At 44.0% G+C, this 27,036-nt stretch overlaps 1 protein-coding gene and 1 long non-coding RNA gene across 8 annotated transcripts in view; one reads left to right on the forward strand and one right to left on the reverse strand.

Moving 5' to 3' along the window:
* Positions 485-27,036, reverse strand: part of CHST11 (carbohydrate sulfotransferase 11) — a 164,670-nt gene continuing 138,118 nt past the window's right edge. For 3 of the 4 annotated variants that reach the window (XM_021387051.1, XM_021387044.1, XM_021387033.1), the window contains exon 3: positions 485-3,559. In XM_021387051.1, coding sequence (XP_021242726.1) covers positions 2,711-3,559 — 849 coding nt within the window. In that variant the 3' untranslated portion in view covers positions 485-2,710. Of the gene's footprint in view, positions 3,560-6,784; positions 6,907-27,036 lie in introns of those variants that run through there. The other variant, XM_021387056.1, reaches the window with a different exon arrangement.
* Positions 3,494-20,374, forward strand: LOC110393796. Of its 4 annotated transcripts, none has more exons than XR_002435210.1 (4): positions 3,494-3,582; positions 6,622-6,774; positions 10,351-18,271; positions 18,708-20,374. It is a non-coding gene; the product is annotated as an uncharacterized LOC110393796 (long non-coding RNA). The 4 variants fall into 4 exon arrangements; XR_002435209.1 differs by having other exon boundaries at positions 3,509-3,582; positions 6,369-6,774; XR_002435205.1 differs by having other exon boundaries at positions 3,568-6,774.

Below are 27,036 nucleotides of genomic sequence, written 5' to 3' on the forward strand. Positions count from 1 at the left end.
GTGGCTTGGGATTGGGATTTTCAAAAAGCCTGAGGTTTTGAAGTACTGCTCCTGGCTGCGCAGAGACCATTTCAGGGCCTGGAACCCAGCGGAAGGCTCTGTGGGGTGACCAAGGCCAGCTCCAACAGCAGCAGCCCTCAGAGCTCCTGAATGGCCTCTTCACCTGCAGATTTCAGAGCTGCCAGATGGGGCTGTTTCCTCTGTGTCTCCAAAGCGGTGAATGCTAAAGAGAATATTTAAGAATGGATAAAAACGTGGTGCTGAGAGCAAAGGAAGAAGTACGAAAAGAAGGGGGGGAAGCACGTCCTGTTTATAACACATTTACTTTCTGAAGTAACTTTTTTTTCCTAACTAACTGAAAAAATTCAAATCATATTCTGTTGAAATGGGGTAGCTGACAACTAAGAAAACTGGACAAAATTATTCACAGCCTTGGGTGTAACACCAAACAAACACACAAATCGCTTGCAGGATATATGGGGGGAAGAAGAATCTACCCTCTTACAGATTTTTTTTTTTTTTTTAACAAACATATAAGCACTGAGCTACAGCCAGAAGAAAGACGGGGCACACTGCAATAGGCACTTGCAACAGCTCCACGTTCTCTAAATGAGACAAAACTGCTTTCATGTAAAGCGCTGCTCAGCGATCAGAAAGCACTCAGGGATTCAGAGCTGTCGGATCCAGCAGCCAGTGCTCCGCCGGCCATTCCTAGTAATGGGGTTATAAACAGGACCCGGGCTACAAAAACTGTCTGTTGCAGAGTGGTGAGAGATTCATCCAGAGGGCATGATAAACACGGCCCAAAGCCTGGGTAAGAGCAAGCACAATCGCAAAAGGAGTTCAGCTGCTGGTTTGCTGTGTTCATTCATTCATCACTGAGATCCGCTCAGTGACTTATTTTTGCTAAATCAGACAGACCTATGTCACTTCTTTAAGCACGTGGTGTCCTGGGGGCTGTGTAACTCAGCAGCCATCACCAGCTGTTGTGCACTGCGCCTGCCAGGCTCCGGCTCCAGCTGCGTTTACCTAAATCTGCTTTTCTTTTTGGAAGTGTTGGGTTTGATTAAAGAAGACAGACATGCGGGCGATGCAAACCCCCACTGTAACAAACAACCTTAAAACAGATTTTAGCTTCCCACAAATGCCTCGACTAAAGCCTGTGCCAGCGACTTCTCTTTTGTTCCCTGAACAAAACCCCACGCTAACAAAGCCTTGCAGAATCAAACCTGCCCCTTGCCTTTTGGAGAGCTGCAGTCTGCCTGGTGGTGCGGACAAGGGCCAACCGGTGCGCTGCTGGCCTCTGTCACTGGAGGAAAGCCTTTGCTTCCTACTCCAGACACCTGTTGCTGGCTCCAGACCAGATCCCAGCCCTGCTCCTACTGCCCTCAGGGCCACATATCTCAGTGGCATTGCATTAAAGCAAGAGAAACAACCACCACAGAGATGCTTACCTTAGGTAAGAAGAGCGTGTTCTCACATTAGACCTGACTTAGATGAAATACTGACCCATGGGATACCAGAAACATTTCTGTCAATTCATCCCTGTCAATTTCAGCGACAACTGAAGAAAGAAAGATTCCCCTTTTCCCCATAGGAAAAAGCCATGAAACCAGCATGTCGGAAGCTTGGAGACCTCTTTTATTGCCTTGCATGCTTAGAGATCAACACGAAGATGACTTTCTGATTTTTAAAATAACATGCCTGCATCCTTTCTAGCAACATATCATGACCGGTGGTTTTCGAGCACAATAGCCAATTCTAATTGTCTATCTTAAGATCAAGGAGGAGGCGTGACCTGTAGAGACTGGAGCTCCCTAAATCCCCCATCTTGGATATGAATTAAGTGAATGCCGACTGCTTTGGGCATTCGCATATCTTCATGGTCACATTCAAAATGCTGATTTTTCAGATGGAGCCATCTGCAAATCCACATTCATTTGGGTGGGCAGCCTTCAAATTATGAGACAATGGGACTCATCATATTCTTGACAAAACCATTAAATCCAGATTTAAAAAAAAAAGCTCATGGTTTCTCTTCCTAAGGACTACATTCACATTTCTTGTAATCATGGGTTTAGAGATCAGTTTAGAGATCATGTATCTATCAAAATCTGTTTTATTTTTCCCTTTCAGGGCTAGAAAGACAGCTTTATAGTATGTTTAAATGCAGTATCACTTTCTAAAGTAATTATTTCCATCATTCTGACAGCGTGCGGTATCAAGAACCACTCCTGTATTTACCTGCATGAAAGGCTAATGGAAGAATATTACTATCCAGAGAAAAGCTCAACTGAGGAAAGAATAAAACCAGATTCCTTTTGTCCAAATGTTATCTATCTCTGTTGCTATAGTGAAACTGCCCAAGAGACCATGTTTTAAATAAGTATAAATAATATTAATTAGAATTTTAGGAACGCAAGATCAATGAAATTCACCAGAACACAATTAACGTTTTTTTTCAACAGTGTAGCAGTATTATTCATTTCTACAGCTAGATCGTCACAATCCTGTTACCCTGCAAAGAGAGCTGTCCTTTCTTACAGTTGATTTAAATAATTTTGACTGTGCTGCTCGCAGCATCATTCAAAAAAAAAAAAAAAAGAAAATCATTAATTTACAAAATAACCCACTCTCCATATTTATTATGACAAATAAAAATCTTAAATAAAACAGGCTTTCTCTCCCCGCTCTCCCCCCAACCCATCCCTCATTCCAATTTCAGGTAGCTTGGCACTGAGTAATTGAACATTAAGAAATCAAGTTTGTAGACTTCATACAGCTGCGTTTGGTGCTCCGAGCTGATGTTCTGGAAGAACTCTGTGGTCATTTCATCAGTAGTTCTCGTTGACTTTGCATAGGTGGGGAACTTCAGGTAGTTGCCGACTCCTGCAAGCTGGAGAATGTAATTCGAATCCTCTTCAAGCGTTTCATATTTTCCTATGAGGTCATAATGAATGTGGCAAGGGTGGCAGAGGGAGTACACAGTCTGCCAGTGCTCGTTGAAGGGCTCTTCTCTTTGGGTGTGCGGGTCGATGAGATATGCCACAAACTCTTCAAATTTCACATCGTCGCCTTTACGCAGAGCTTCCTGGGTCGCGTTCTTCCTCTGGCGCCTCACGATTTTGGTGCCGTAGCGCTTGTGGAAGGAAGTGTTGTACTTCTGGGTGAACTTGTTCCTGTAGGCTGACACCAGTCTCTCAAAAGGCTCACGAACAAAGAGGAACTTCATGTAGTTTTTCAAGCGGTGGTTGATCTCTGGGATGCTGTACTGGTTGAGAGTCTTCAGGTTTGAAGACACATGGGCTTCGTTGGCCGGGATTTCCATTGGATCGCTGTACTTGCCTCTTCCCGTCAAAACCATCATGACTCTCTTCCAGTTTGTGCAGGCCACTTTAGGGACATAGCAGTAGATCATTTCATGATCTTCATCCACCACCAGGTGTTTGAGATCGTTGGGCGTCAGCACACGGCGCTTCCTGCTCAATACGCTGTTTGCTCGGCATGTGTCTGTCACTTGGTCTCGTCTAATCTGATGGAGAATTGCTGTGTTGGACAACTGCAAGGAAAGCACACAAACCAGTAAGTCAAGCAGGCTGGAAACATACTGCCTTTTTACTTACTATACAATTCAGAGAAAAGTAGATTAGTGCCTGCAGAAACTTAAAAGAGTTCATTATGAGGCTGAGTAGAAATGTTCCTACACTGTGAGATAAAGCTTTTTTGCCTCCAAATTTCTTGACAAGAGCTGCTGAAATGCTGTTCACATTGTTCAGGGTTTTGCTTTGAAGCCAATGCAAAGGAGCACAGGCGCTTACACATCCTGGTGGCAAATGTATTTACACAAAACTCAGAGCCCCAGATGTCATCACTGCTTTTCTCAGCCCTGAAATCAATCAATCACTCCACAATCCCTCCGCCGGCTACAGCAAGCAGCCCTGCCTGACTTCTTGCTGCTGAGATGAGGTTGGAGGACACCAGATCTGGAAAGTTTGTCAAAATGAAAACAGTGCGTGGTTCTGTTGCTGATATCTTTTATGCGGGAGAATTAATAATCTCAGCTTGTCTGTTGGCTATGACCTTGGCAAAAGACATGAAGCCCATGGAGGCTCCTGCTGGTCCCTAGTGGGAACGTTCACACAGACATCATTTCCTGAGGAGCAGGGAGAAGATAAGCCATAAATCTGCCTCTCTGCTAAAGCCAAACTGACAGAAAGAAAGAGCACATGGCCTTCTAACACACACTGCACTATCGTCACCCACAGCCCTTCATTATTTTGTTAACAGCTCCCTAATTTTCTACTATTATTGCTACTGGATACTTTGGAGAGGCTGTAATCTGTCTTCAGGGGAGCCCACAGGGCCCACTGGGCTGCTGCACAGCAGCCACCAGCTACCACATTCTGTACAGCAAGATTTTCTGCTGTAATGAACCCCCCTGGGAAACAAGGACTGTTAGCCCAGGCAAAGGACAACGCTGACGCGGGGCCCCTACCTTTGGCTGTTCAGAGCTACCCGAGGTGTCCCAGCATGGTCCCACGTTTTGCTGTGCAGACTGCCCTCACTGCTGTAAGTGCCTTTTTACATATTCTAAGTGAATTTTATCACAGCAGCAAGGGAAAAGTTTCGGTAATGGCATTTACACTTACTTACTACTGCTTACCTGTGGATTTCAAAGAGCCTTATGCACAGTAATTAGTTTAGCCTCAAAGCCAAGTATTAAGGCAAGTATTGACCTTCCAGTCTGATAGGCAAAAGGTCTGAGATGCCTTCTTGAAAGCTGAGTCTTTCAAATGTATTCAGCTAATGCCTTCTAAGCAGCTCAACATGAATCACAGGATCCTGCAGTGAAGCAGCTGAGGCAATGCAGATTGCAGACATCTGCTGGGGGCAGGAGGGTTGGCCTTTCAGCCAGTATTGAGCCTTCCCCTCCCCTGTGTAACACCATGGGCAAATGGCTCTGCACCAGCTTGGTGTGACCAGTTATGGGTCAGATCTCTGCTTTCAATACCAGTCGTCCCAATTCATATAAAGAAAAAGGTCAATAAACACGTTCTAAATGCAGTTTAGAGGCAAAATGCAATGCACAACAAGATCCCCCGAAACACTTTAGTGACGGAAAAATGGACCTACGCCAAACGCAGGACATCTGAGCTTTGGAATGAAACAAGATAGAAATGCTACTTTTACAGACAAACCCTAAAAGCCCAGACTTCATCCACCCAAGGGCAGCCAAAAGTTTTCAACACTTCGGCAGCCAGCTCTCTCCTTCTCACTGTGCCGCAGAGGGATGTTCTCGAGGGACAGGGCACACCAAGGGGCACCTCAAATTTGCACAGGAGGATTTTTCCTTCAGGCCAGCACGTATGTGCCTATCCTGGGACCTCTATATTTTGCACACTGCCAATCACCACTTTTCTTGGATTCCTTGAGACCTTCCTCATCTCATCTCTTTAGTCTCTTGTTCAGCAAAATGTTGGCTAATGGTTAAAACACGCAGTAGCCCAGTGACTCCTTCACTCAGCTTGGCTCAGCTTTTGTGCGTGTGTGGTATCCCCCTGAACGCCTTCCAGGTGCATTTCAAGGGCCGTTTTGTGTCATAGTCCAAGAGGGAAGACCAGTGTGAAATGCACTTCACGTTTCCTAGGGAAATGACTGCTCAGGAGTTTCCAAAGTCAGATGTTAGAAAGCAGTTGTCGTGGACCACACAGATTTTTGGAGAAAATCTCCTTTTCATTAGGAAAAAAAAAATCACTATTTCAATTTATGCTGTCCTCAGAGAGATACAGAACTAGCGGTCAGCTCTATGCTGGTTAGTTACCAGGGAATAATTTTCAAAGCACTAAACAAAACCCTGGGTGAACATAGAGACTTACAAATTCTCCTCTACAGACAGATAAAATGCCCAAATCTCTCTCCTCCTGTAGATTGTCCATCAACATCATATAGCGCAGTGCTACTATTTGCCTCTGGTTTCAGTGTAAAAACAAGAAAAGCCTGTAGATACTGCTACATTACAATATGTTAACGCACTGTACTTGCTGGTCTTGAGATAAATACAGAATTAAGTGGATGAGATCCCACGACCTGTGTTAGATAGAAGGTCAGACTTGATAATCTAATGGTTGCTTCTGCCCCTCATCTATAGATGAGTCCTTGTGGAGCTGTGCTTTGCTCCTGATTTCATTCCAGCATCAATAGGCTAAGCACTTCCTCTCCACCCATTAACATTAATGAGATTTTCAGACATTTGGAGTAAGGGGAAGAATGCAGCCTTACTATTTGCAATTGCAAATGAGCTTGTGCTACATTAAATTCACTTAAAAGACAATGCTTGTGTATTTAGAAGTGGCACTTGCCTCCCACAGTTAACACAGAAGAAATATGATGAAATGGCACCAAAGTGGTCAGCTGCCTTCACTGAACATACGCCAGTGCCCTGGGGCCAGCTCTGCACCTGCTCCGGCCTGACTGGAAGCACGCAACACTCAAATAGCAATGTAATGAAGAAGAGATATTGCCCTCTTCTGATAAACTGCAGTACAACTTGGTATGGCTGATGGATGAGGAACCATGTAGGAAATATGGCTTTGAAAGCTCCACTTTATTCTTTTTTCCCAGACTTCAGTGTGTTGTGTGAGGTGTAACGATCCCAGCTCTCCCGCTGAAGGCGGTAACCCAACAGCCTTGTTCTCACGGAACGTGCTCTCAGCTATGAAGAGGAAAATCCCTCACAGATTTCAGAAGGTAGAGACAAGAAAACTTAAGGGACAGGTATGTCTACCTCCACAGATGGCGAAGGACAAGTCAAACCCATTAGGGTCATGGATGCTCTTCCCTCAGAGCTGTTGTAGACGAGGCCGAATCCTGACAGCCAGATGCTATCCACGGTCCCTGCTGATCTCTCAGCTGAAGAAGCCACTGCAATGGCTTAACTCCACCCTGCTTTGGGAGAGAGCACTGTTCAGTGAGCACCAGGTTCCCTGACAGCAGTGTGGGGGCAGCGGGAGAATGGCAGTGCCCTGCTGCCCTCCAACAGTGGCCTTCCCACAGTGGCTCAGTGTGGCCTTCCCCGGGGCCTTAAAGGGCTTGGGAAGGTGTCTGATAGAAGCAGCTGCCCTGCCCGGGAAGGACTGATAGTAACTGAATTAAATGGGGAAGCAACACAAGCAGCGGGAGACTCCTACGCTCAGCAGCACTTAAAAGACAAAAACCAGCAGTCTGGTGACACTGACACCAGAAGCTTCTCACCTCCATCAGTCCCAAACTGACATGAAGGAGGAAGGCTCAGTCCAGCGTGCCTTGCAAGTGTGGGTGCCTCCTGCACAGCCTATGGGGAGCCCTAAGTGTGCCCTCGCAGCCTGTCCCCAGGTCCAGCAGGAGGTGAGGCCGTGGCATTTGCTGCTGCTTAGGGCTGTCCCTCCATGGTGCACCAGGGAACAGACTGCCAGAGAACAGACATACGTGTGCTGGCCACCTGACAGCCCTCAGCCCCGGCACACAGAGGTTATTCCAGGTAAATCACAGGAATGAGAGGGGAGGTATTTCTTTCTGACTGCTTAGGCACAGCAGGCTAAAATAATCTTTAATGGCCTTTCCAAGCCAGACGGTCAAACAGCATGTTCAGATTTAAACACAGGACATTTTTAATTTTTTTTTTTTTTTTTTTTTAAACTGAGTGGAATAGTGTACTGCAGCTCAGGAGCAGAGATCAACCCAATTCACAGAGCTGCCTGCACTGAAAGCACTTTTTGAATGGAAAAACAGAAATACCAATGTGTCGCTCAAAAAATCCAACCCAAAAACCCAACACAAACGTTATTAAATCTAACTTCTCTGTATAAAATGAGCGTGCAAAGAAATATCCACTCACGCTGCTAAAAGGCAGGGGTTTATTTATTCCTATTGCACTGCCCGCAGCTGCAGCTTGTTGCCTGCTGTAAGCAGGCTCACAGATCATGGATGCTGGAAGCACTAACATGACATTGGGCACGGCAGATTGAAGGGCAAAAGTATCCAAATCAGTTTAAAGAAGTGGATCAAAGAGGATAAATACTGCGAAAGGGATTTGCAGACTCATGCCCTGCTATATTGCCATTCCTTTCTCCACAGTTTTGTATTAACACGGCCTTTGCAGCTCCCTTTAGCTCCTCAGTTGCATTCGTGTTTGAGGTTTGAGTTCTGTCCTGGGTTAGAACTATGCAAGTTGCTGGAGCATTCCTATTACCTGTGGTTAAAGCAGCTACCAAAATTAAGAGCATCTCCACTGCACAGGGAGTTGTGCCTATCCAGCAGCACCGTAAAGCTTAGCATGAACCAGTGCTCATCTCCACCAACATCTTCTTAAGAGTTTTTGTGTAGAAGGCGAGCAGAGCAGCCCCATAATTCACTGAAGGCAAGGTCTTAAAGTGAAAAGTGTCAGGCAGACTAACTATAGGTGGCACTAACGGTCCTGCTTATATGACATCTATAGTGACTAAGAATTCTCTTGTCTGAAGGCTCTCAAACATGAACAGCTCTCCTTCCTCCTGCCCATCAACCACACCACCTGAATTTCAGGAGGTGCTTGGGGTTTACTATGTAAAATGTTTCTTGGTATTTGTATTTTCCCAGATGTTTACAGGTGTTTTTACTTTTAGCATGATGCTACATATAAGCACATTTCCTATCTTGTTCTCACATAAAAAACATGAATGTCATTGCCGCAATCTTGATGGACTGCCCTGAAGTTACAAACATATTTTAGACATTATTTTAGTGGTTGGCTTTTAAAGTTGAGTTCACAGCTGCCATACTTGGCATCCATGTATTCTTTCACCAAGTTCTACACATCTAGTTCAGTTATATGGTCTGATTTTTTGGTGGTCCTGTGTGGAGCCAGGAGTTGGACTCGATGATCCTTATGGGTCCCTTCTAACTTGGCATATTCTATCACTCTATGATTCTAGATATTGTTTTCTTAGAAACACTCAGAAAATAAAGGGGTAGTAACCAGGCTTCACACTTCATAGTCTGAACATGAACACTTCTAATAAATGACACATTATTATTTATTACTCTCTATACATTTATACAGATGACACAAAAGAATAGGCACGTGAATCGAGACAACGAACCTAAAAGAATAAGGAAATTTTAGATAAAGAGATTTAATTAAACTGACCTGGGCTGATAAAAAAAGGATAACAGGTTTGAAATGTTTCACACATTGATTTATTTGACATTTCATAGTATGTTATTCTTGATTTAACTTTTTCATAAAAATCCCAGAACTCAAACAACCCTGCCAAAATCTCAACCAATGTTTGTTCGGAGTCCAATAAAGCAGACTAGAGAGCAGACAATGCCTATGGGAGATAGAAATGTTTAACATCATCCCTGAGAACATGCAGATGGACAAACTGGAATGCAAATTTGCTATGAAAATGTCTCTTCAGAGTGGCTGAATAGTAGAAGATAATAAAACTAATATTAACTTACTTAGGAGCATTTGTGCTAAGAAAATGTTAGAGACAAATCGTATCCTCTGAAGAAAAGCTCATAAAATATTACAAAGCTGCTTTCTTTTCTCCATTTAATTCATTGAACTTACTGCCCCGCAGAGAAGATAAGGCCAAACAGGCATTTACTTCAAGTAATTCTCTGTATTGCAAGCCAAGATAACCAAGCTATTTTAAATTCCCACTGTACAGAATACAGTGGAGCTATGAAAAAAAAAAGGATCAAATCTTTTGAGGGAAAACCATCTTACACAGCTAGTGTAAGATAGTTGCTGGCACTATACTGTCACAAATCCTAAATACCAAATATAGGTTTGGATTTTGGAAGAAAAGAGTGAGCTTTCTTTAAATGACAATGCCTCCTGTAGTCTCGACCATCTTTGGGAGCCTTTCCATTCCCATTCTGCTAGAAATGGTCTGGTGTCAGGGCTCATTCAGCAAGTAGGGCTTGGGGGCTGACAAGACGAATGTACACACTTAAAAAAGGTCTACTTTGAACAGGAAGATGGAAAAGTTGGAAGTGCCGGGGAAGAACAGGTAGAAAGATCGATGGTCTGCCCACGTGGGGTGACTGAACTGTGTGTCTATGGGAATCCTGCAAACATGGGACAGACAAAATTGAAGTGACTGAGTTTAAGAGAGGAAAGGAATCACTTGGAAGTACAGAGAATCAAAAAATCTTAGAGCCAGAGTGTTTCTTGGGCCATAATGCATAGAAGACAAGCTTGGAGCCTCTCACTGTATGCACAAACAGCACTTTGCTGTCATCTTCTCAGTGTTTCAAGGCAGCTGCGGAAAGGGAGGGAGCAAGGGGAATTCAGCAGAGAGCCAATCCGTTTTCTTCTCACAGCCAAACAAGCGGATGAGACCTGGGGCTGGCCCCGACCCGCCGTGACAGATGGGTGATGGCGAGAGCTGCGCTGCCGTCCTGCAGCACGGTTCTGCCCAGGGCCCGGCCTTGCCACTGCCTCGACAGGGAAGGACAGCACGTGATGGATCTGCCTGCTCCTGGCTCATTCTTAAGTGCTGCCATAAATCACTGCTCGTATTAAAAAGCTGAAAGGTCTGGATGTCTTATGAATTTCATTTTGAAATGAAAACTTTCCGGCCTTTCCCCTCCAATGCACACACACACAGACGGCGCTCAGCTCCGCCTGTATGTGCAGCCTGGGAGCTCAGCCACAGTCCTGCTAACGCTTCCCAGTCCCCAGGCACAGATGTTCTGTGACAGGGAGAGGGGACCCTGCAGTGGGATGCAGCAGCATGCCACGTTTGAGAGCACGAGGCTGTGCTGGTGTGTCCTCAGCTGAGTGGGGGTCCATGGCATCTGGCCTTGCCTTGGAGACCCTTCACTGTGAACCACAGAGCAGGACAACCCAAGCCCAGGAAGAGCTCATGCACTGTGAACTTCAAATCCACCATCTGCTGCACTCTGCTGCTGCGTCTCTACTTGGGAGCTGAGGATGTGGTTTTCAAGGAGAGGCTTGAGAGCCAGTTAGCAAAAGGCATGCCTGGGATATCTGCAAGTGGTGCACCAGGAGGAGCACTGGGCTGGGGTATGGAGTCAGCCAGGGTGGAGCTGGGAGTAGTCCTTGAAAAACAGAGCAAGGAACTGCATCTTAACATAGCTGGCGTCCAGAAGACAACGGAAACACTGACATCTATTTCTCTGTTGCAAAACATTACAGTAGGAAGGGTGAGATAAACTGGGTGGAGCAGGGAAACAGGGTGAAGTGGATAAGTAAATTCACAAATACATTAAAAAAATCCAGAAGGAGAAAGGGAATAGTCTGTTCTCTGGATTGGCTATGTAGTTATGGAGATAAACCACAGAAACACATTTCTAGATGTGGGAAAAATTCCAATGGAGAGGATAAGGTATGTCTGTGCTGAAATAGAGTGAGGTATCTCCAGCATGAGAAACCTCCCTGGACCTGCTGGGAATGTGGCAGGAGAGGCCATACGTGACTCTGCCATGTGCACAGGTGTCTCCCTGTGAGTCCTCCAAATCCTCCCCTCGTACCTCTGGGTTGCTGCTTAGGTGTCACACAGTCAAGTAGAAATACTTATTTTCTTCCCAGCAGGATACTCACAATTTTAACTGAATACAATTTACTCAGTCCCATGGTAAATCTGAGTAATACATTTCCAATTTTTAACTCAGCGTGCAATGCGCCAATATTGCTCCCAAGCTTTACAAACCCAAATAAGAAAAACAGAAGATAGCTGCAGCATAGTTGGTTTCTTTACATATAATTCAAAGTGTTTAGCAACCTGCCGGAGGAGAGGGGCATCACACAATGGCATGTTTAGCTGTGCTGAGCCCACAGCCCCCACCACTGGGCTGCATGCTGTGCATGGCAGAAACGAGAAGAGAGCTCGCCTTGTATCTTCATCTCTTTTTCCTCATATAAAAGACCTGAATGAATTCATCTGGAAACAGATTAGAAAAACACCCAAATCCTCTGGATAGTGGATTTTTAATCCTTGACTACAGTACTACAGATTAACATTGAATTTCTTTTGCTTTCTTTGGTGAAGTTGTATTTCACTCAGATAAACCTCGCTGCTCCACAGATAGCTATTTCTGGCCCACTTATCCACGCTGCTCACTAACATTCACAGAAGGTGACTAACCAGGGTTGCTCTTTCTCCACAGCCTTAATTACAGGAGCTCCAAAGTTCTCACCTTTCTGCCACCATTCCGCCTGCTTGAGAAGACAAAAGATCTCTTCTATTAAAACGCCAGCATCCATCTATAATCTTAATTACAATAGGCTTCCCGGGAAACCTTTCTGCCACGGAATGAAAAATGATTCTGGGTTAATAACACGAAAAGCCTGTTTCATCGAGAGCTTCCTTGCTGTGATTCTTCTACCCTGAGACAAATACCAGCAATTCCAGTCCTGAGGGATGCTCAACCCCAGACAAGCCACTGGCATTCACTCCAATTCCAGTGCTATCAGGATTAGGCCCAAAAAAGAACCAAAGCAAAAGACTGAAGATGTACCACAACAAAGGAGAGAGGGATTTGTTTGCTTCTGCAAGAATTTCTGACATATTCTGCTTTAAATCCTGACAAACCTGACAGGGTCCAACTTGCCACATTAAGCCTTCTTACATCGGAGCACGTGGGCAATGTTAAAAGTAACTTTTGACAGTGGTTAGCACAACAGGAAGGTACAATTATTAGCACGAAGCCTTGTTATTTTTCCTCATCTCTACAGCTGTGTTTACTGTGATTTCTAAGGATCTCTGTCTCATCTAATAACAGATCCATTTAGGCACTGCGCACTAAGTGTTAGCTTACAATGGAAGAACAAATTCTTAGCATGCTGTTTAAATGGCTGGTATTTTTTAAAAACCATTCCCTCAACAGAAAGAAACTGCACGTAATCTCTTTTTCCCCTTTCTGTTTTTTTACTGTTTGGTCTTGTTTCAACCTCCCAAGTTGGTCGAGCAGAAAAGGCCACTCCAAGCTGTTGTTTTCAGGACCCTTCTCGGCTCAGCCAAGCACAATCTCCTTGCTCCTGCCATGGCTCCTGAGCACGCCACGTCCCTGTCAGTCTCCTCCACGTCTCCTGATGGGGCTGGCTCCCTCTTCATTGCCCTTGCACCCTCACTGCATGCCCCTCGGCACGTCAAATCCCCACAGCGGGTCCTTGCTGCCCCTAAGGTAACCGCAGCACTCACCCAGGGGATGGAAAGAGCAGGGAGATCCCCCGACCAGCAGCAGGGCCAGGCGAGCGGAGAGGAGCCAGGCCGCGGCCCTGAAGCCCAAAGGAGTGAGTTGAAGCATTCAGCTGTGCACACGGCAAGAGGCGAGAGCGTGTGCCTGATGGAAACGTGCCCTCTCCTTCACAGCGGAGAACAGGGCGGCTTCTGTCCCAGGCACAGGGCTGGCGCTGTTCCTGCTCCTGCACTGGAGCGGGCTGCGCGGTGCCGTAAGCTGCTGGTGCAGGCAGCCTCTCTTCAGTGCAGGTAGCACACGGCGTCTTGGGGTTACACCAAAATGCACTTGTAAGGAACTGACAGACACTGCAACTTGATGCTGTCCTGGCTCATTGAATGGAGCTTGCCCTTCTCCAGAGCTGCCAGGTGACAAGCGTTCAGGGGTGGGGAAAAGCGACAAGTTCACATAGTGCTGCAACAGCTGATACTCCTGACAGGAGAAGCCAATCTAAATTACAGTTTGCAGCTAAGAGAGCTGTCATTTCGGGCTCCGTGCACTTGCTTCCACCCACCAGCTCCATATGAAGGAAGGGCCAATGGTTCCTCCCCTGCCTCATGCGACAGACCCAAGCACCGCTGAGCCCTTCACGCCGGGAGGGCTCCCGTGGCACAAACGTCTCTCATTGACAAGCTAGTAACTAACAGCAGATTTTGCCCTTTGAACGTATCATGCTTTGGATGAGATGCATCAGCATGGCTGACTTGGAGATTAACAGTGGCCTCCAAATGCTCTGAACCCTTTTAGCTTTGCATTTCAAATATGAAAGTGATTTTGTGGAAGTCTGCTTAGCCTGTTATTTCTAAATCCCTTCTGGAGGTTAATGGTAGCTGGAGCAGGTCACCATGTGAAGGTCCCATTTGCAAGGACCAGATTTAAATGCTTTTGATCTGGCTTTGATCTGCAACTCTATATCCATTCCCATACTCCATCCCCATGTGTATTTTCCAGCTAGCGCAGGCAGGGAAGTCTTACAGAGCCTCTTCTCAACTCCTTCTGTTTTTGGAGATCTTCTCTTCCTGCTCCGTGACCTAACTTTATCTCTGGCTTTGTTTTGTTTGAAAACAAGCTTCATTCACAAGAGAAAGCATTACACGGGATTCACTGCTCCCAGGAACACACTGTTATTATACTCAACTCACCATCGCCTTTCTTTCTACAAGTGGCAGTGCATGCCCCCACATTCAGTCTCTTCCCCCAGCGCTCTTCAGAAGGAGTCAAGGCGCCCGCAAATTAATGTCACTGTGTACTCTCAGCCCCTTCCTAATGCTATATAGATAAGCCTAGCTATTTTAAGGTTGGCCTTAATGGTTCATTCTGCCTGAATTTCTTTTTCGCTCACGTTTCACACTGCTGTTTCTCGCACTCCTCAGCTGCTCTCTATTTAACCCCCACAGCATCTCTGTTGCAAGCTGCACTCAGTACCACCAGAGCTGAAGTTGAACTTTCAAACCCATAGCGGGCTGGGAGCAGAGGGGGGGAGATGCAAACATTTCCAAAGGAAGGCATAAATGTTAAACAGGATGAGTTACAGGCTGCTCTGTAAGACACTTAGTAGTTTGGAGATTAAGATAAAGCAGCTACCATACACTACTAGTTTAAACTTGATGCAGACCATCTGCTCCTATTTCACTTTTAATGATTCATGCTCCCTTGTCTGCAGCTCCAGCGAGAGAAGGACCACCTGAGCAGAGATAAACTGACAGGTTCGCTTACACCATTTCCAGGAGGAGAAAACACTTGCCAAGCTTAGCTGAGAAAAATGGAACCGCCGAGCAGGCAGCTAGGCTATACAGAGCCTGAGCATCAGCCTAGTGACACTTTTCGTTCCCTCTTTATTTACCCCAGCACTGAAGGCAGGACCGGGCCCTTCTTGTCCTTCCTGCCCTACTAACTGTATCTCAACCAAGTGTGATCGCTAAATCTTAGGAACTCAACAGCAGCCCATAACTACAGGCTGTTGGAATTACCATGAGATCTCTCTGTTCCCTGCAGTGAGGTAGTGGAGCGGTCCTGAAGGCAACAGATGTGCACATTCAATGGGAATAAATGCTAGTTCCCAAACAAACCTCAGATAAACTGCAGAGGAATCTGCAGGTGCTGGCAGGATGAATAACTCCTCCTGAAGTTGCATCTGGAACTGCTATTGCAGACTGAAGTCCGGGATAAAAATAATACTTATCTGGTCTTCTGCTGTCTGCAAACTTCAAAGCACACTGCATTATCCCTGCTTTCCAGATGTGAGAACCAAACCACTGAGAACTGGTCCGGAGTTACTGCATTTTTCTACCCTTTTCACAGGGTGAGCCTTGTCCTCCCAGGGACCCTCCCGACCACTCTTCCCTGCCCAGGTGCAGCAGGAGCCCACGGGAAGCGCAACTTGGCTAGGTTCGAGGCACGGCAACCCAGTGCTATCAGCACTTCCCATTTTCTGTGATTCTGCTCATATTTTGAGATGAGGATGGGGACGGAGAATTGAGAGCTGGTTCTTTTTCAGCCCTGGTTCCCAGTACCTCCCTGGAAGAATTTCAGGACACGTTCTCTCTTTAAATATTTGTCCTCCCTCAAGTTTCTAGTCCTCTCAGTTACACAGAGGTCAAATTATTAAATTGTAGCCTCAACATTCAGGCTGAGAAATCGTGGCATCAGCAGATTACGGGTATTCAAAATGTTTGGTTTAGACTTGTATGTTCCCCCTTTGTTACTCCTTTCCTAACCAATATTTATGAGATTTGCCATTGGGTGTAACTTCCGTATCAAGTTGGTTTTTATGAGAAGTTATTAACAGGCAATTAGCATTGCCTGTTGTGAAGACATATAGCAGCAACATACACAACAAAACAACTATCAGATACAGCAGAGAAATCTAACACAATGCCATCAAAGCTCAGTACAGTCAGAGCACTCCAAGATGTTATACCAGGATAAAAAAGTCACAGAAGTCCAAACAGAGAAAAAATACACATTGATTTGGTGTTTAATTTTATAATACGAGTTTGCCATACCCTTGAAAATCAACTGGTATGTTACTGAAAAAAAAATACAGTTCATGGGTATATAGGGGGCACAGCTAGAAGCAGAAGGAAGCACTTATGTTTTTTTTCTGGCAAAGTACTAGGGTCACTGCATGCAACAGAGAGTTGGGAAGTGCAGTTTATCTCAAATAGCTGGGCAATATTAAGCCAAAACAGTACAGTTTGGAGAAGTAACACTAAGAAGCTAATTAGCGGGTACAGCTTAAACGAAATATTGTAACTCAGTCTATGTGCTTTAACTTATCACATTGCACTTACTGCATTAAAAACAACCAGAAACACGATAGAGAAGGTGAAGGGAAGCATGAAGGAAGAAAAGTGGTTTAAGCAATCCCATGGGGAAAAAAATATATCCACTAGCAAAGTCACCGGCTGCCTGGGAACAGCTCGCTGGGTTTAACTAGCATCCTGTACCCTTACATTGGCTCAGAGAGGGATGACTGCTCTACAATGCTTGCCTGCAGAAGACAGTAAGAAAAGTTGGTAGACAGATTTTTAGAACATTAAACCTCACTCCAAGGGAGCAGGAGAATCAGAGCCTGGCTCTGGCATCAGAAAGCAAAGGAGAAATAACACGGAGAAGAAAAAGGCCATCTGCAGCAAAAATACTGCTCCTACTTCTCTGGGCTGCAGGGTTGCTTTAGAGAAGCTCTTGCTTTTGACGGCAGAGTATGACATCTCTGTGGGACAAGAAAGGAAAGGAAAACAGAAAAGCCTGTGATAGACAAAAGCTACTAAACACAAGAGACTGTCGAGGGAATTAATATTTATGAAATGCAAAAAAGATTGTGGTAAAATATGAGATAACACAAACCTAATAAAAGCAGAGCTGTTCTAGATTAAAAAAAAGATACAGAGCCTGCAATCTGGTTCTGTACTATCAAGAAACAAATTCCCCTCTGTATTCAGGCAATGTCAAAACAAAAAAACACATACAAAAGCCTGATCCAAAAGTCAATGAAGTGAACAGAAAATCTCCCCCCTGGATTCCAGGGATTCCAAAACTTCTGGTTTGACCCTTTGGGAATTTCTGATCCTGTTGAGAACTGGAACCAGCCCCTGAAGATATCCTACTGCTCATCCAGAAGCACAGAGAAATGCCACAGATCCAAAGGTTTACTGCCAGAAGTTAACAGCTTCTCTGCTCAGAACGATGGAGCATCCCAAGTCCTGTCGTGGGTCACTGAGGGCACGTTACCTGCAGTGCTATGGAGACAATTATTTTTGAAACTGCATATAGGAGTTACTCCACTAATGGACTCTTGGAGCCTTTGAAAATCTTCCCCATCACAAGTGTGAAAGAAAAGATGCTTTCACTCTGAAACCCTCCTCCTGCCACACAGTCATACTATACCATATTCTGTGTACTCTCTAGTCTTCTAATTTTTAAAGCCCGATTGCTTTGGCAGAGCAATATGTTTTTTACTCCTACTGCTTCTCTCTCCTGAGAAGCATTTCTTCTGACACCCAGCTAAAGTTTACATTTCCTTTTTTTTTTTTTTCAATTAAATATATCCCTGGCCAGAAGATCATGCATGAGGAAATAGGTCAATTCAAGAGGTCTGAATGAAAACCACTGTGACAACCTCAATTCTGAGCTTGTTTCTCTGTGGGTCGATTGCTTGGATGGGGTTTTCATTTTAGGTAAGGGTGTTTTTTTCATTTCCCGGCATGGTTTGCTCTGGTTTATGCCCAAGGACTTGGGCTAACAAAGTCCCATGGCTCTGTGAAAGGAGTGTAAACATAGATGCTAATCATCTGAAAATGTTACCCTTTGCACTGTTTTCTTCTTTAATAGAGCTGCTCAGATAACGGCCTTCAGACGATGTAATCGCAACCCATATCCCCAGGCTCAGAGTTACAGAAACCACATAAAAACCACTGCGTCCCTTCCTCACAAGTATCACATTGGAAAGAGCATTTGCCATGGCGAGGAACGAGCATGCCCTCATCCCAAAGTACTTATGCTGCAAGTGGTGGATGCCACAGAGACCCAAACCACACAGGTACTACTCAGGGGAGCAGCCCTTGGCACCCAAGAGCTGTCCTGATTCGATGGGGCTGCGGATCCCGAGCAAAGGCAGAGATGGGTTAAGATTGGGATACCATGGCTGGGTTACAGACCTGTGCAGGTGACTGCTCCTGGCAGCACAGGCTTCCTTCCTGGGAAGAGAGAGTGAGTCTCAAGAGAGTAACGACAGGTCACAGTGCAATTTCAGCCTATTAATATCATTTAGAAAGAAAAGGAAAATCCACACCGGAGTATTAGTAAAAATCAGGTGCTGGAGTGCAGGGAACGTGAATAAAACACTGCATTAAACTACTGTAGTTTCGCTCTACCTCAGAACATAAAATTTATTGAATGGCTCCCAGAAGAGGAGAAAATGGATTTGGCACTCAGCAATAAAGTCCATAATTAGATTTTTTTTTTTTTTTTAATAGAAAATCCACAAACTGTGCTCTACTCCCGATGATTTTTGAGGCGATGGCTGGGGAACACTCTGATCCAGCACTGCCATGGGAAGGAGCAGGACGCAACATGCGGGGAGGGCTCTGGGATGCCCCTAGCACCACGCAAGGAGCTCTGCCAGGGGAGGACCTGCCGACGAGCCCAACTCTCACTGTAGTGCCATGTTAGCTGCAAAAGTGTGGCCATGGGTCTGCTGTCCCATCCATGACTATCCTGACCACCTGGAGAGCTCCCTAGGCCACAGGCTTGTGGTATTCACTGATACAGCTGTCCCTTTGGTCACCAGACCTGAGAACCAGTTGGAGGCTGTACTTGTGTTGAAGGCTGGGCTGATGTCTGCCAGCAGGTCCCAAGCTCTGGGAGGCAGCCATAGCGCCTGGTCCTTTCAGCTCAAACATATATGAAGAGTCAAATTCTCTACACATCCGTGAGCACGCCCATGGCAAAGCAGGCCTGGGTTTTGGTGATTCACTGACCCTTGAGCATTTCCAACCATCTGGCTTCCCAGAACTTGCCAGTGTGGGAGGCTTGCTGCCAAACTGACAAAGTAAACAAAACGCATGGATATGTAAACTCATGGGAATGCAGCTGGGGACATATCACTTCATGGAGATTTTTTTTAAAAACTGCATCTGAGATCACACAGGGTGAGTGTATAGAGACAGGATAATTAAAAAGATTCACTAGTACTATAAGAAAACACTTTCTGAAATTATTTACTCAACAAAATTTTATGTTCAAGGATGCTGGAGTTATTCAATAAGCAACTCAAAGTTATACAGCTACTGCAAAGAATAACAAATGTAATTTTGGATGGAAAATTTATAGATGTGTTTTTAGAAAGCACATGTTGATATCCTCATTTTGCTTTTTTTTTTTTTAAACAGCCCTGCCTTCTGTGCATTCATAGCCTTCCTGAGCCCTGTGCAAAGTTTGAGAGAATGCGTACATCAGTTCCTCCCATGGACCTTTAAATAGCAAGAGAATAAAACAAAAAGCAATCTCTAATTATACCAGTGAAACCACTTGACTAGTTATGGCTGTAGTCAGTGGGCATGAAGTAAGCTTGCTCCATCTGCGGCCTAACGAAGTAGACAAACCACAGACTACTCCCAGACTCGGTTCTTACAAGTCTAAATCTAGACAATGGTAACTTACATTACATTTAGTCACAATAATCTGTCTTTTATATCTAACCTAGAAAGACCTTCAGATTGAGGAAAAACGTGCATTTTATGTAAAGATTTAAGATGCGTATTCAACAGCGCTCTCACCAGTGGACACTGAAAAGGTGAATGCCACCAAAACCATGAACAGACTGAACTCTGCTGTCATCCCAACATAAAGCAGAAGCCTTTCATTTGGGACATCTATGAACATCTATGTAAAGCATACGTGATTCCCCATAATTACAAACTCTCTGCTGTACTATGAAGCACATAAACATTATTTCAATTCAATAAAGGCGCAACTTCTTTTTGAATTGAACTTCCTTGACTTGCTCAAGCTTACATGGTGAATCTGTGCCAGAGCCAAGCTTGACACCTAACACTGTCCTGACCTCCTGCCATTAATGCCAGCTTTTGTGAGCAGTGAATCCACTAATGTAACAATGAAAATAAAGGTTTCACAGTTTCTAGTTTAGTGTTTCTCTTTCCGCATCACCCTTCTCAATTTTCTTATTGAGTTCAGCGCTCAGTGAAAAATGTGTTTGCCATTGGGAAGACTGGAATTGAGTACACCAAAATTTTTTACCATTGTTCACATTTCACTGTGAGAAGATTGTGGATCAGACCATGAGCCTTATGAAAATCAATGTCAAGCCTGACAGTGCCTTCAAGGAATTCAGAATTTCCTCCGCTGTGTTTGTGCAGTGTCCAGAGCCATGAAGGGCTCATTGCTAACTGACACCAATAAGTGCTGTTCCAATACAATAAAAGTAATGGAAAACTTGAGCACACTCAACTTAAAAGGTAGAGAAAACGAGCAACAGTGAGATTACAGACAAATAATATCAGAATGCTTTGCCTCTTCATGGCAATATTTGTTTCATCACAAAGTCAGGTATTAATGCTTTTCCTAGAAAGCCTTAAGGCTGGTGCAACAGCAGCAGGTTCAGAAAAAAAATGATACTTTTTAAGAAAACAAATAACAGATCTTCAAATGCTCCCCCCAACCTCCTTGCCTCTATGGGGCTGCTTGGTTTCATCAGTCACAAATGATGGGAACTGTCCAGAAGCTATCATGAGAATACCAACCTGAGAAAGTTATGGGAATTTGTGCAGGATGTATTGCACCCTGCTGAGGGCTAAGCAGATGACCCACTAAGATGACAGAGATTTATATTATTGTAAGAGCTGCCCACAGGCTTTATTATTAAGTCTCACACCAGAGTTTTCACACAGGGGAATTTAAAAAAATGACATTAAAATATGATATCCTAACCAAGAGTCCAGTTTGGAAAGTTCAGATGGAGATGTGAACTGAGCAAGGAGTACAAAGAATCTACAAGAATGTGATGTCTAGATCAACAGACCGCAGCGCTCTGCAGCTGCCTCCTGCGGTGCTGGGATTTGTTTTAAGCTCTCTTGCTTTGGAGAGCATAATACAGACATTGAGATTTGCTAAGTTCAAACCTGAAGACATTTTTACAACCTTGCAGGTGCTTTTCTGGCTGTGCTATTGCTGGGAGCCTGAAAACACACACACACGTTCCCGGGTTTCGGCACCACTTGAAAACACACTCACACACACACACACACACAATAGCAGCAAGAAAAGCTTTTTTTATTCAAAGGTGTAGCACTCCTTTTATAATACTTGTTATCCACTATTGCCATCTAAAGCTTACTCTCTTAATGCTGATCGGATATTTTTGCTGAGGCATGTAGCAGTGAAGCATGAAGCAGTATTTTCCATCTATTGACATATCAAAAGGTAGCTTATCGGATCATCTTAGTTTGCCATTTTTCCTGCATCACGGGTACATTCTTTGGTCGACTAGTCCTTGTTCCTTCGGGGAGGGGCCTTTCTCGTTACATCTCGTATCCTCGCAACCGCCTATTACAACAGGAGCCTAAGGAAAGTTCATGCCAAAACAGTATTTCATGCTCTCTGTAATAATCCAATCTCTGTAACTTGATTTTTGGAACAGAAAGCTCTCACTTTGAGCAAATCCCATGCAAAGGACATTCCCTCCTAGCCCATTTTCTAATGAATGAACTAACTCCACTCTCATCTTTGTCATGAATTGAAAATGTTGAAAGCTTGTCATTCCCTGCTTGCTCAGCTGCCAGTGGTTGCCTCCATAGGTGCTGCTATCATGCCTTAGGGTTGCAGTGTGCTAGGTGATTTCTAAATTGCAGGGGGAGGACAGCGTTGCCTAGTCCTGTATCTCTGAGGATATTCTCTTCTTCAGTGGCCAGCTTTAATAGATGATCCTGTAGATGCTGCAGTAAGAGTCATTTCACAGTGGCCAATAAGAAGGATCAAGAATTCAGCTCTGTCCTGCTCCTATGGTAAAGCCAAACTGCAATAAAAGATTGGCTTTTTATAAAAGCCACCCAATAACTTCCAGCTCATCTGCCTTAGTAAATGGATATATACTTCCAGCTTATTGATATAACTCATGCAATCTGCTGGTAGATAGACAGTCACTGTTCTGTGCTTCATACACTAAAAAATATTTAGTATAATGTAGAATTTTGTTAAAACAATTCAGAAGCACATGTATATTTAAAGAAATATATGTGCTCTTATTGCAGTGTTCTAAGTAAAAAGCAGATAAAAACAGCCACACTGCACTTTGAAATTCAGATGTACTGCAGTCTGTCTTCAAAACAGTGTGACTAGTGAGTCCTTGCCATAAGTAAGGGCAACAAGAACCTTTACTGGAAATTTCCATAATAAATAATTACATGGATTTCTACATTGTGGTACAAACTTATTACAATAAAAAATATTGCCCTGTGTTGCACTCAAGGATGCAGGAAACTTTGGACTGGTGTTGAAGGGCTGATCAATGGAGAACCAGAATGAAGAAGCCACTGTTTCTGCCAGAGATGTGTACAGGGTTGCAGCAGTATCATTTTTCGTGTGTCTGCATGAAGTCTTGCAAACTGAGCACAAAATTTCTTCTCTCACATCCATAATGCACAGAGGATCACTTAATGTCAATGGAAATCCCTCCCAGGGATTGAATACAACACAAGAATGAAAGACTGGTGCAGATCTGAGAGCAAAACTTTCACCCTGCAGTTTCAAAGGCTGTCCGCTGCAAGATGCTCAGAAAATGCCTGGTGGATGCCATCAGCAGTGTTTCTGCATAAGGCACACAGTGAAAGGGCCTCTGTTTTTCACTGCCTTGGACCCCTGTCCAGCTCTACTCATGAGGAGAACCTCGTCACAACACCAGAGTGCATGGTGCAGCACGCAGTCTGGCATCGCACCATTCTTGGCAATTTGCTCTGCAGCCCACAGCACAGGGGGACAGAAAGTACAGGTACTGCTCTGAATGTACACTGAAAACAAAAGAAACTGAACTCGCAGGGGATTTTTCAAGCTAAATCAAGTCTACATTTTACAGTATGTTACCATCTTGGCTGTTCTGAAGTGCTGGGAGTTGGCCAGAATTTTGTTCCCATCAATGTCAGGTCAATGACATTAACTCCCCACTTCAGTGGGACATAAATTAATATAATGGCGAGTGTTTTTTAAAGATGCCACCTATCTCACTTGACAGCTTTTTTTTTTTTTTTAATTATTACATTTCAATTGAGAAATTCAAAGCTGGTAGAAATACAAGAATAGTAGCAAAGAACTATTGGAGTCATCCCATTATAACTCACTGAGGAACTGGCATGGCTCATCTGATCACTTATTCTACTTCCCATTTAAATGGGGTCTGTAAATAAGCACGAGCAGATATATAACCCATGTGCTGAATTTTATTTTTGCTATAATAATAATAAAAGCCACACAGAGAGATTGATGATAACATGAATCCTCACTTGACTGCGCACAAGCAGCAGCATTCATTACATTCTGATGATGCATTTAGCCTTTGGAGTACAAAGAGAGTTTCACCTCTTTTTTTGGCAATTTGCATGTGAAGTACAGAGCATTTAGTCTTTGAATTAATCAAAATATCTCTGTCTTCACTGAATAAATATATTTGAATACATGAATAACTAATATCTTGAGTAAAATAATGAAACTCATTTAAAATAAGGCCGTAAATGAGGTCACAGTTTTTATTAAATGTGGCATTTTCCACTGTGTTTACATTGCAAGAGATAATGGCCAATATTTTTTAAAATAGCTAACAAACCATCAAAAATCAACTTTAGATAAATTAAAGTAGCTTAATTTTCAGCAAGCGCCGGGCTTTTAACCTGACTTTGTGAAAGAAAGATTAAGATGATTCAAGATGAAACTCAGGCTTGTGTGCCTAGGATGAAAATCTTCATTTAACAGCAAAGTAACCACGTAATTGAAAGTCAACCCTAAGCAATGGGATCCAATCAAAAGGTCGATGTTCTGAAAGCTTTCAGGCTCCTATCCTGAGAATAAAGTATAACTGTTTCATCCAGTACTTGAGCTTTAGCTATAGACATGCCATAAATTCAATATACTGATTATCTAAAACAAAAATGTTTGCACAAGATTCTGTTCTTGGAAGCAAGCAGAGAACTCCTATAGACATAAACAGGAAGCAAGCTTGAAAAATTCTGATGAGAGTCCATGAGGCCAGATACAAAATCTATTCACCAGCAGTTGACTTGAGGACAACTTTATTTTACTTGGCTGCCTAAAACCAGACAAGTCAGCAAATAAAAATATAAGTGAAGCAGGCACTAGAAATGAATTCAATTAATTTGCAAAAAGAAGAGAAGGAAAGTGCAACGGCGATAGACACCTTCAACAGTGGACTAGGTGGAACAGATCCTATCACACTGCCTCTGCCGCATATTCCATCCTTAACATCCCACCAGTCTGCACCTCATGAGCAGTTAAGGAAGAATTGGCAACACCAATATGTGGCAGCAGCCAGGTTGCCAGATTGTTTTCATTTGCTTCTGACTGCTCAGGACTCACGTCAATTAGCACAACGTAATCAGTATTTCATTAAAAAGGTAATCAAAGACCTAACTCTATGAGAGATTTAAAATGTCGTCCATTAGCACCACATTTGAGTGCTGTAATTAAACCAGACTTTTGCTACGCTTCACCTCTTGTAGCTGTGACTCCACATTAGGTCTCGTTCATTTAGCAGCTACATCGAATGCCCCTTCGTGGTCTGCTTGTTAGTTACCCATACGCTCTCAGCCGGCTGACAAGATGAGTTTCTTAGATTAAAATAATTCAATATTATAGCAAGAATTGGGGTGATTGAAAGGTTCGTCCTACTCTGCTCTCTCTTCCAGTGTAGGGATGGAAAGGTTACGGTGCCACTCATATGCCGTATGTTGCATAGCCATGATAAAATGGGTTAAACTCTCGATTAAACTATCTAATTCAATGCATAGATATGCAAGGCATTTTCAGCTGAAAGTGAGTGATTCAAGCCCACCAATATACTATATGCCAGGCAGGATGGAGTCTTCCCTTGGCCTGAGCACTGGCCTGCAGCAGTCCATGCAGGAGGTCAGTGCACCAACAGGCAACACATCGCCATCTCCCAGATAGTCTCAGAGCATTTGGATGGACTGAACATGGCCATTCTGGTCTGGAGGGCAACTGGGGAGAGCTGCAGTGATGTGTGCCACAGCAATTCATCTCCAGGACTCAGAATGGAGTCTGGCTCTTTTCACTCACTGTTAAATCCCATGCTTTGTTCTCTCTCTGCTCTAAAAAGCTAAATGTTTTGATTTTTACTCAGATATGTTTTTGAGTTTAAAAGTCTTCCTGGTCTTTTGGCTTTCGCTACAAAAAATAGTTGATGTTGCTCCCCACTTTAAGCTTTTCATCAAAACCTTTATAAATTCTATACATCCTAATGCATTACTTTCTGTGGTATAGAGGAGTTACTGGCCCAAAGCAATATCCAAAAAGCATAATGCAGGCAGCGCTCTTGGCAAATCATTAGGATTACTGATTAAACAATCCACAGTGCAGCTAGCCCATGCAACCTGCAGAGAAAGAGCTCAAAGACTTTAGCTGACTGCACAAAAACCTTCCTAATGTACAAAAAAAGATTAATTTAGCCTCACAATAACTCAAGTTGAAGGCTGCCCTTAGGCTCTGGTAGCCTCTCTCCATCTAGCGAGGTTGCCCAGCCACCCTGGGAGGACCTCTCTAAAGCAGGAACGCCTGAGTGGTTTCCACTGTTATACTCGAGTATTTCAGCAGCGGGGGAAGTGGGTGGAGAAGGATTTCTGGAGATGTTATTGGAAGACCGATGAGGAAGTGCAAATTGGAACAGTACAACTTATAGACACGTGAGTAAGTCAGCACCAAGCACCCTGCTATGAATGATGCTAGGGAGGTCACAGGAGCAGGACAGAGATACTCCTGGCATACCATAGATTGTAAATTCCAGTGATTTATTTTCCAGAACCAATTTACCATGTCTTTGTCTTTAAGAATACTTAGGTAAATGAGGTGAGCGAAGTACAACCTCCAATGGAAAAATAACAGATTTTGGACACCTTCCACAAAGTTGGCATTGGATAAAATAGCATTGCTTCAAGGAATGCCTGTCCCCACCAGATCTTTTCCATTCAATCTGAAAAATTGGTATCTGATGACCATTTTAACTAACTCTCATTTAGCCAACAATGCCTGTAACTTCCATGTAATATCTCTTATTTACACAAGTGGAAGCAACTTAATACAAATACATAAGTCTGAAATGCGTGCCAAATACTTCCAACAAGCAGCTCTGCCCAGGAGGAACGACATACCTGAGAACCTGCTTGTATCACAACTATCATTAAATTATGCCCTCTTTTCTAAGCGCCATCCTCTGTTACCTGACATCCCCCTCTGACACTGATACAAGATGCCACATGGGATGATGCCAAGGACTGGTTGTCAGAGGCCACCATAATACAGAGAGCTGAAGGCAAGCAAGGAAATAAAATGGGACATCAGTTGAGCATGAAGATAATGAATCAAATGAGCAGACCTAAGAACCTAGAGGCATGCTCCCCATCTATATCCAGGCACCAAGATGGAGAGCACCCCAGTGCTGTTGCTAGAAAAGTAAAGTTTCCATTCCTGACTGCCTCCAACCACAGTAAGAACAGGTATGTGGGATGCACGCTGCAGGAGAAAACCAGGATTTTAACTACCAACAAA

Source organism: Numida meleagris, chromosome 1 (assembly GCF_002078875.1).
Source record: "Numida meleagris isolate 19003 breed g44 Domestic line chromosome 1, NumMel1.0, whole genome shotgun sequence".
NCBI classification, from domain to species: Eukaryota; Metazoa; Chordata; class Aves; order Galliformes; family Numididae; genus Numida; species Numida meleagris.